This window comes from Ailuropoda melanoleuca, chromosome 10, assembly GCF_002007445.2.
Source record: "Ailuropoda melanoleuca isolate Jingjing chromosome 10, ASM200744v2, whole genome shotgun sequence".
NCBI classification, from domain to species: Eukaryota; Metazoa; Chordata; class Mammalia; order Carnivora; family Ursidae; genus Ailuropoda; species Ailuropoda melanoleuca.
Window position 1 is genome coordinate 34,708,088 of NC_048227.1, and position 10,522 is coordinate 34,718,609.

The 10,522-nt window shown below is 55.2% G+C and overlaps 1 protein-coding gene across 1 annotated transcript in view; it reads left to right on the forward strand.

The window, feature by feature from the left end:
- The window catches only part of PPL (periplakin), a 56,427-nt gene that overhangs the window by 23,267 nt on the left and 22,638 nt on the right, over positions 1-10,522 (forward strand). Inside the window, exons 2-8 of the mRNA XM_034670413.1 lie at positions 1,316-1,415; positions 6,002-6,156; positions 6,896-7,016; positions 7,606-7,731; positions 7,828-7,869; positions 9,193-9,354; positions 9,445-9,552. Of these exons, the coding sequence (XP_034526304.1) occupies positions 1,316-1,415; positions 6,002-6,156; positions 6,896-7,016; positions 7,606-7,731; positions 7,828-7,869; positions 9,193-9,354; positions 9,445-9,552 (814 nt within the window). The remainder of the gene's footprint in view (positions 1-1,315; positions 1,416-6,001; positions 6,157-6,895; positions 7,017-7,605; positions 7,732-7,827; positions 7,870-9,192; positions 9,355-9,444; positions 9,553-10,522) is intronic.

The following is a 10,522-nucleotide window of genomic DNA, read 5'->3' on the forward strand; positions in this document are numbered from 1 at the left end:
CCCCCCCGCCCCACCACTTACGAGCAGTACCTGCAGTGTTGGACCTCAAACAAACTCTGCAAGGGATCAAGGTCCCCTGGAGAAACTGTAATAACGAGCAATAATAATACAGCTTCCCGGGCCCCGCTCTGGAGATCTAGAGTCAGAGGGTCTGGGTTAGTGCCTGGGAATCTGAATGTTTCGTGCCACAGTAGGTGGGTCCCAGGACTTGATCTGAGGAATTCCACTGTGAAGAGGTGGTGGCCCCCCTCTGCCTGAGGGTCCAGAGCCCTTCCCTGGCCCACCCCAATGGACATGCCCAGGATCCACCTTTTTTGTGGCCTCTTCTCGTTGAACCCCAAACTCTTCTTCATTCTTCAGAACCCAGCTACTGCCACCTCCTCCAGGAAGCATTCAGTGACCAGTCCCATCCCCACCCAGCCATCCAGGAGGCTCCTCTGGGCATCCCTGGCCCGCATGCCTGTCTCAATCTTGTGACTATTTCTATAAATGCTGATTTCCTCTCCATCTGGGGGGTCACCTGTCAGAGGGTGAGGCTTTCTCTGTGTAGGTGCTGGGCCTGGCATATAGTAGGTGCTTAATGAATGCAGGTAGAATGAAACCTCTGGGTGCTTGGCTGCCTGGGCTCTACTGTGGACAGTATAAAAGGGTTTTCAGTGGAGATTGGGGAATTAGGTGCTAATTTTTTAAAAAAGATTTTATTTATTTATCTGAAACACAGAGAGAGACCGAACATGCGAGCACAGAAGGAGAGCATAGAGGGAGGGGCATAGAGAGAAGCAGACTCCCCACTAAGCAGGCAGCCTGATGCGGGGCTCGATCCCAGGACCCTGAGATCGTGGCCTGAGCCGAAGGCAGACCCTTAACCAACTGAGCCACCCAGGCGCCCCCTCAGGTGCTAATCTTGATCATTATTGGCTGGCTGGGTGACACTGGCCAAGTTGCATTCCCTCTCTGGTCTTTGTTTCTTCCTTTGTTGAAAGAAAGCAACAGCAGAAGCAGGGCCAGACACCCATTGGTTTAACCTTGTGAATACATGAAAACCCACTGAATTACAGGCTTTAAAAGGGTGAATTTTATGGTATGTGAATTATATCTCAATAAAAAATACAGGAAAAAAAGAACATAGTAAAGGTGTTCTGCCAACATGGAAAAATAGAAACTCTCGCCCCGAGCTGCCTTGTTTCTGTGGCTTTGGTGATGTCTCCCCAGGCCGGGGGCAGGAGACGGGGTGGGCAGCCAGGCTGCCTCTGAGGCTGCTGGGGATACGGCCCGCCCTGCAGGCCCCAGCCCACCTCCTGCTTTCTGCCTGCAGCATCTCTAACAAGGAGCTGTCAGAGCTGATCGAGCAGCTGCAGAAGAATGCCGACCAGGTGGAGAAGAACATTGTGGACACGGAGGCCAAGATGCAGAGCGTGAGTGCCCCCCCCGTGCTGCCGGCCCCAGTCGGGACCAGGGTCTTGCCCGACCCAATGGTTCTTACTGGGAAAGGGAGGATTCTGCCTCCTGGGGAACACGCGGCCACATCTGGAGACATTTTAAGCGTCACAACTGGGGTAGTGGGGTGGATGGGGGTCCAGTGGGTGGAGGCCAGGGATGCTGATTAACACCCTCCAGGACGTAGGATGCCCCCCCCGCCGGCCACCGAGTGATCCAGCCCCAAATGTCAGCAATGCTGAGATGGAGAAACCTCATTATTGCTGTTACTATCAGCCCCCACCCTGGGGGCTATGTTCCTGGAGCTCATGGACCCCGTCTGGAGGAGAACCACAGGTCTCAGGAACCAGGCCCTGCTTAGCATGCCAGCTTTGCCACTTACTGTGTGACCTTAGACAAGTCACCTCACCTCTCTGTGCCTGTGATTCCCTCTGACAGGGTAAAAGCCATCCTCCCCGTCCCCTGGGCTGCTGTAAAGATTCAGTGAGATGATGCAGGTGTATCGCAAGGCTCGGTATTATGATCGATATCCTCATTCTTCTTGTGCTTCCCCTGCCATTCCTCAGATGCATGCGATCCTCCTTTTTCAGAGAAGGGAGAGAAAGTAACTAGGCAAATCGTGCCTCTTCTCTGTGTCTCCCTTTCCTCTTCTGTGGCACGGGCTCACAACCACTCTGAGCCGCAGGTTCTCCTGAGGAATCTATACCATGTGGGACACCCGTGAGCTGCCAGGGAGATCATCCCTTTGAACCCTCCTCCAGCCCAGGGCGTTTGAGCTTATACCCATTTTGTAGCTGGAGACACTGAGGTTCAGAGAGAGCGAGGTGACTCATCCATGACAGAGCTAGCCCTAGAAGCATCCCAGAGGTGGGGTTGCCAGATTTAGCAAATAAAAATACAGGATATGCAGTTAAATTTGACTTTCAGAACACAGATAATTTTTTTTCCATAGAAGTTTATCCCATGTACTGTTTGGGATAGACTTATACTCCAAAGTTATTAACTTTTGATCTGAAATTTGAACTTAACTGGGTGGTCTGTATTTCATCTGCATTCCTACCCAGGAGGTGACAAAGAGGCGGGTCCAGAGGAGTGGGGGAGAGAAGGTGGACAGGTCATGAGTGAGGTCCAGGCCTGGCCCAGCCGTGGCTGCCCCTCCCTCTGACCACGCTGGTGTCCTCCGGCCCGGGGGCCAGTCCACAGGCAGCCCAGACTGCTGAAGGCAGGGATGGGCTGCGGATGGCACAGCTGGGAGTGAGGGATGGAGGTGTGGGAAAAAGCAGGAAAGGCGAGTGGAGTGGTCTCTGTTCCCTGCCAGGGGCCCTCCCCCGGCTCCTTTCCTGCCCTCACCTGCCCTTCTGCCGGCCTCTACCTGCCTCGGTGCCCCGCCAGCCCTGCAGCTCGGCCCTCACTCAGGCCGCAGCCTTGTTCCAGCTCCTCGCCTGAGTTTTCACTCCCCTCGTCTCATGGCGCCGTGCTCTCTTCTTTCCTAAATGAAAACAGCTTTTTGGGTGTGTCCATTTTTGTCCTAATAAAAGTAATATGGGTTTGTTACAAATCTTCCAGGACTGATAAACAAAGTATAACAAAGCAAATTGAAATCCTGTATAATTCCACCACCAGATGGATGGATCAGCTATTAACATTCTGGTGTATCTGTTTGACCCTTTCCTGTGCGTGCGTGTGTGTGTGAGAGAGAGAAAGAGAGAGAGAGAGAGAGAGAGTAGGGTCTCGGGCTTTCATTTTTATTTGCTTAGAGTAATGACTCACAGTACCAAGGATGTACTTGGGGGATAATTTTGAACTGTTTTTTAACTTCAGATGAACAAACCTGAAAATAGAAACCGTGCTTTGAGGACCATATGGACTAAACTTTTGCTTTCTTTTTTTCCCTTCCATCCTTTCGTTTGTCAGAAGTCGTCACTATTCATTTTATTACCCAAAAGTTCTCTTGAATATTCCTGTTTTCTTAAATTGAAGTGAGATTCGCATAACATAAGATTAACCACTTGGCCTGTAGGCCGTTGGCATGTCGGGCACCCACCACCTCCTTCGAGTTCCAAGAGCTTTCTATTCCCCCAAAGGGAACCCCGTACCCAACAGCAGTCCCTCCCCACGCCCCCTCTCTGCAGCCCCCGGGAACCCTAATCTGCTCTCTGTGCCTGTGAATTTACTTCTGCATGTTTCATATAAACCGAATCTTACAGTACATGACCTTCTGTGTCTATCCAAATTTTTAAACATGCAGAAAAGTTGAAAGAATTCTACAGAGAACACCCATGTCCCTCCCCCCAGACTCCTCCGGTAAGAGCTGCTGGGTTCGCTCTATCCCTCATCCCCCAAACAGCAGGCGTGTAATGTATGAGCTACATCGGTCCCTATGATTTGTTTGGACTCGTAAAAACCTTTTACTTGAGGTATAAATTCTGCAAGGCATACAGAAAGTGTCCACGTTTTAAGGGCCTTTGAATCCGTAGGTACCTACGTAACCCCTGCTCAGGTCAAGATAGAGAACATTTCCCAGAAAGCTGGCTCGTGACCTTGCCAGTCCTTATCCCCCCGAGGTAAGCGCGACGCTGAGCGCTCTCTCCATCCATCAATCTGTTTTGCCCGACTGTGAACTCTTGAACACGGCGTCTCTCAGCTAGGTGTTCTCTTTCTCATCTCGGCTGGCATGTTTAAAGAGGTCTTGTATTCCCACACAGCACTCGCATGAAGGAGGTAATGATTAATTTACTTCCGCCTTTTGCAAAATTAATCTTCGACACTGTAACTGCCCAAGAGAGCTGCAGATCAGCTGGAAATGACGGTGCGATAATGTTCCACCCAAGCCAAGAACCATGATGTTTTGTGTGTTTTTTCGCCCACTGGTCAGACCCGCGCGGGGGTGGGGAGGTGGCCCAGCACCCCCGGGCCTCACCTCCAAGCCCCTCGGGGCTCCGAGCCCTGCTTGCCCCTCAGACTCCCTGGAGTTGGCTGGGCACGGGTGGGCCAAACGTCTTTTCTTCTTCTGAGCGGAAGTCTGCTCTTTCCTCTGGACCGGGAAGCACATCACTTCGTTCACTTCTTTTTGCTTTTGTAACAGGTTTATTTTATTTATTTATTTTTTTTTAAAAGATTTTATTTATTTATGTGACAGAGAGACAGCCAGCGAGAGAGGGAACACAAGCAGGGGGAGTGGGAGAGGAAGAAGCAGGCTCACAGCAGAGGAGCCTGATGTGGGGCTCGATCCCATAACGCCGGGATCACGCCCTGAGCTGAAGGCAGACGCTCAACCGCTGTGCCACCCAGGCGCCCCTTGTAACAGGTTTATTGAGGTGTATTTCACACATCAGAAGCAGCTCCCACTGCCGGTGCACAATGCACTGATTTTTAGTGACTTCGCCAAGTGACACAGCCGTTTCCATAAATGGGTTTCTGAACATTTTCATCCCCTAGTAAGAACCCTTGTGCTCGTTTACTGTGTCCAACTCCACCCGAGCCACTGGCCACCACACATCCACTTCCTGTCTCTCGGATTAGGACGTGGTGGGACCCTACGCGTCATGGCCTCTGGCTTCTCTCACTTCACGGTTTTCAAGGCTCATCCATCCCAGTGTGTCAGCGGCTCTGGTCTTCTCACAGCTGAGAAATTCCTCGGGTCACGTGGGCACCTCTTCCTTATTCCCATGGCAGCGATGGGGACGCTGAGACCCAGTGGGGGAGGGCACTGGCTCCTCGAGGCCCCCGTGTTACTTCCACGGTCTGTCTTCAGCCCAGTCACGGGCCTGTCCTCACCCCCCCCCCACTGGTCTGGGGTCTCCAGGGCCCCGCACAGTGTGGGGCTGGGCTTCAGGAATGTTCACTGAGTGAGCTAACAGGCTGTGTTTAGACACCTGCTGTCCTGACTGCCAGTTCATTGTTCTTCCCTAAACAAGCAGGGACCCTGGGCTCATCAGCCACACCGACCAGGCCTCCCAAATATCACCCACTCTGTTGACGCCCACCGTTTCTGCAGATACCACCCCAGATCAGCCACCGTCAGCTCCCACCAGCCCTGTCACAACTGCCGACTGTCCTCGCAGCCATGCCCTTGCCCCGTAGAGCCCTGAGGAATTGCCTCTCAGGACAGATGGGGCCTTGTTGCCTTGCACCTCTCCCACTTCCTCCCCCAGCCTGCCTTCCTGCCTCAGGGCCTTTGCACAGGCTGTTTCGTCTGCCTAGAACACTCTTTCCTTTCATCCTTAGTGCTTAGCTTGTGTCACCGCCTCCAGAGGGGCTCCCTGACCACCGGATCTAAAGCAGGTCCCTGTTCCACTTCTGGCGTGTTGCCTTGGTAAACACGACTAGTGTGAGCTTGTAATCACCTTTGTGAGGTTTATCTGTTTATCGGACTGGGCTGGCTGGGGCCATGCCTCTTCATTGGAAGCTGTGTCCCCGGTACTTGGGTTGTTTGTGGAGAGGCGGAGGAGAGGCTCGGTGGGACTGGGAGCCCCTTGCTGGCGCTCTCCTCTCTCCCCTCCCACCCCTGCAGTGCCTGTTGAGTGCCCATCCCCCACCCCCCTTTCTGTCTTGACTCTCGCAGGACCTGGCCCGGCTGCAGGAGGGCCGACAGCCTGAGCACCGGGACGTGACCCTGCAGAAGGTGTCGGACTCGGAGAAGCTGCTGTATGTGCTAGAGGCGGACGCAGCCATTGCCAAGCACATGAAGCATCCCCAAGGAGACATGATTGCCGAGGAGTAGGTCCCCTCCGCTCCAGGTTCCTGGGACGGGCAGGAGGGCTGTAGACCGCTCAGCGTTCCAGAGCCCAACTCGCGGTTTATTGAGGGCTAACTAGATGCTAGGCACACGCCACATGCTCTCTTATCCTTATGACGACCCATTTTATAGTCAGGGAAACTGAGGCTCAGCACTGACGTCCCCTGTTCTGGTCATAGTGTGACCACAGGTCCCTGATTGTCGAGCTGTCTGACCTCCAAGCTCTAGGGCACTCTCTCCCACTCCCTGATTCCCAGCCAGCTTCCTGTGCTCATGGTTCTCCTCTCAGCTCAGATTTGGATAAACTGGCACCCAAAATGCCTCCTACTTCGTTCTGCACTCCCCACCCTGGCAGGGGCAAGGGTCTTGGGGTGCGCCATGTCTCCTTGCACTGTTCCTATCATGGCCCATGCCACCCCTCTGGTTCCTGCTTGATGGTGGGCTCCAGAGAGCAGTGGACCTGTCCTTTTCTTCCAGAATCTTCTACAGCTCTGGGCACACAGTAGGCCCTGGGAAAACATTCATAGGTGAAGGAAGGATGAGGGAGGATGGTAGTGATTGCCTGGAACCCAAGGCCCTGGTCACCCTGTCCTTCCAGGCCCCTGAGCAGAAAGCCCTAGGCCAGTGTCTGGTGTGGGAGGCCCTTCCTGGGGGAAGGGGCGTGGGCAGTGGGCCTGCCAACTGGCTCCGCTAATCAGGATGGCCACTCTCCCCGCTCAGCATCCGTCAGCTGAAGGAGCGCGTGACCAGCCTCCGTGGGAAACACAAGCAGATCTACAACCTGGTGGTGAAGGAGGTAGACCCGCAGGTCAACTGGGCGGCGCTGGTGGATGAAAAGCTGGTACGGCCCCGGCTTCCGCCGTGTGCAGGGAGGACCCTGCCATCGCATGGGTACCACAGTCCTGCCTCGTGGAGGGTCATGTTCCTGATGCTTCCTGATGGCTGCGTCAGTGAGGACAGCAAGGCTCAGAGAGGTGTAGCCCCTAGCCCAGTGTCACCCAGCAGACGTGGCGGAGACTGGGACCCTCCTGGGATTGCTCTCCAGCCCTGGTTGGTGGGGTCCCGGCAGGCTAGGAGGAGCGGCCCTGTGTCCTTCCTGTGCCCTCACCAGCCTGTCTCCCCCATGGAGAAGGGCAGCTGCTGGAGCCAGCTGTCCTCTCTTAGTGGTGTGACCTGGGCAAGCGACTCCCCTGACCTGGCCTCTGTTTCCCCATCTGTGAAATGGAAATGACAACCGTGGGGGCTTCTGAGGTTACAGTGAGATTCAGTGAGATGACATGTGTAGGTGCGGTGATAAAGGTGACTGTCACGCCCCATGTCTCTCCCGGGGACCCTTGGCTCCCTCCTTGGTTCTTGGGGTGGGTGGACTGCGAGTCCTGGACCCTCGCCCGCTCTCTGTGGGTCATCTCTCCACCCGCCCTCCCTCCCAGGACAAACTGGGCAGCCAGAGCTTCGGGACGGACCTGCCACTGGTGGACCACCAGGTGGAGCAGCACAATATCTTCCACAACGAGGTCAAGGCCATCGGGCCCCACCTGGCCAAGGATGGGGGCAAGGTGCGCGTGGTGGTGGAGCGGGCCTGGCCCCGGGGGAAGGGGGGCTCATGCCTGCAGCCCTGCCTTGACCCCCCGTGCCCCCGGCTCTGTCTGCAGGAGCAGAACAGCGAACTCCAGGCCAAGTACCAGAAACTGCTGGTGAGAAGGACCCCCCCCCCCGCCCGGGGAAGGGGACGGGAGGGGGTGGGGAGCCAGGGGTGTGGGCACAGAAAGTGTGTGCAGTGAACATTTCAAATGGAATGAAAGGGGTTGAGGGGGAAGGAGATCGTACCCCGAGCCCCCCCTGAGAGGTGTCCCAGTGTGCTCTGTGCTTGTGGAAAACCCTAATAGGTCCCCCGGATGCAGCCCGTCCTACAGTCTGCTTCTTACTTCTTCTCTAAGCACCTTCTGTGTGCCAGGTACAATGCCATGTGCTTTATAAGCAAAAGTTTTCTTTAAGGAATGCGTTCCTTTTAAAAGTGCGTCGTGATGCCTAAATGCTTCCTTGCTGCAGCTGGTTCAGACGCCTCAGATGAGAGGACGCACAGGCTCGGAGCCAGATGCCTCCATCCCTCGGTGGTGGGCAGACCCTGAGCGAGCTCCTTAGCCCCTGCGACCCTCAGTTTCCTGATCTGTACAGGGGAGCTGCTTTGAGTCCTTGTCTCCTAGGATCGCTGACGCGGGAGAAGTGCCTGGCACGGTCGGGGCACGCTGTGGGCCCCGCGTATCTGTTAGCAGCTGTTTCTGTTCGCAGAGCAAAGGCGAGCGTCCCTGCCCCCTCCTGCTCCTCCCTGCCCGGCACCCGGTGCCTCTCACGTGTACCATGGTAGCACGTTGCTAGTGTGCTCCTAGCCTCTGTACGGGGATCCTGATAAAGACAAAAATGGAAGTTGTACCTGCTTACATTGATTCAGCACCAACTGTTTGACAGTCTTTTTTTTTTTTTTAATTTTTCTAAGATTTATTTATTTGACACAGAGGGAGAGAGGGAGAGAGAGCACAGGCAGGGGACGTAGAAGAGAGAGAAGGAGAGGCAGGCTCTCCGCGGAGCACGGAGCCCGATGTGGGGCTTGATCCCCGGACCCCGGCATCACGACCTGAGCTGAAGGCAGACGCTTCGTTGACTGAGCCCCCCCGGCGCCCCGTTTGACAGTCTTTGTACCCTATGAGATCAGTGCTGTTGTCATCCCCGTTTTGCGCATAAGGAAACTCGAGGCTCCACAAGAAAGTCCATCCCACGCGGGTTTGTCTGTTGGGCTCACTATTCTGTGCCCAGAGCCTGGAGTGGAGCCCAGCGCTTAGCTCCTGCGCCATGGACGGTTGCTGAATGAATGAATGCGCTTTGGAGGGTCAGGTGGTTTGTCCAAGGGGGTCCAGCCAGGAAGTGTGGAGCTGGGCTGGTCCGCACACCGGCCAGAGCTGGGCCTGAGGGCAGGGGTGGAGGGAGGCTTCAGCCCTGTCCTTGCGCCCCCCCCCCACCAGGCGGCATCGCAGGTGCGGCAGCAGCACCTGAGCACGCTGCAGGACTACATGCAGCGCTGCACCAATGAGCTGTACTGGCTGGACCAGCAGGCCAAGGGCCGCATGCAGTATGACTGGAGTGACCGCAACCTCGACTACCCCAGCCGCCGGCGCCAGTACGAGGTGGGCCTGGGGCAGCGGGGCCAGCGGGGCTGGCAGGGAGCACAGGGCTGCCAGCTGGGCGCTGAGCCCCCTCCACTGCCTCCTCTGCAGAATTTCATCAACCGGAACCTGGAGGCCAAAGAGGAGAGAATTAACAAGCTGCACAGCGAGGGTGACCAGCTGCTAGCCGCCGAGCACCCTGGGAGGAACTCCATTGAGGTGGGTGTGCCCGGGGGGGTTGCCTCCAGCAGGGTGGCCTCAGGGTGGCCTCTGCTGTGGGCCGCTGAGACTCAGGCAGCCCCCAAGGTGGGGGTCCTGCATCCTGTGTGTGTGTGTGTCTCCATTTTGCTGTCTTTCCTCTCTGACGGTATCTCCTCTCATCTCATCCTTTGCCATGTCCTGCCCTCGGCCCCTGGACTTCTGAAGCCCATATGGTACCTGTAATAGTTTCCTAGAGCTGCTGTAACCAATGACCACAAACTTGGTGGCTTTAAACAGCACAAACTTACTCTCTCACAGTCCGAAGGCCAGAAGTTTGAAATCCAGGCTTGTTGGCAGGCTTGTTCCCTCTGAAAGTTCTAGGACAGAATCCTTCCTTGCCTCTCTTCTTGCGTCTAGTGGTTGCCAGCAGTCCGTGGTTTTCCTTGGTCTGGGGCTGCGTCGCTCGTATCTCTGCCTCCATCTTCATATAACCTTCTCCCCTGTGTGTCTCTCTGTATGTCATCTCCTTTTCTTATAGGGACATCAGTCATTGGACCTTAGGGCCCACTCTAAATCTAGGATGATTTCATCTTGACATCCTTAATTATATCTGCAAAGATCCTATTACCAAATAAAGTCACATTCTGATTTCTGGGTGGACATGAATTTGGGGAGGGGAGGGATATCATTCAACCCTCTATAGTGCCTTTGTGTGGATTTTTAAAAGCACCACTTTGGGGAGAGGCAGCCCCTGCTTGTCCCTTGTGCAGTGCACAGCCCAAGTACCCGTACATGGTAATCCTGCTTTGCTCCTCAACATGTCCCTTTTCTCCTCCCATGCCCAGAAGGAAGGTGGCTGCCTCTGTGGGAGCCACATTCAGAGAGATGCCAGGTCCTCCTTCTCCCACCATTCTCTGGTCCAGAATCCTGTCATTCCTCCCTGGGCATCCCAGACACCTGCCAAGCAGTGACCTGCTTACCAACACCC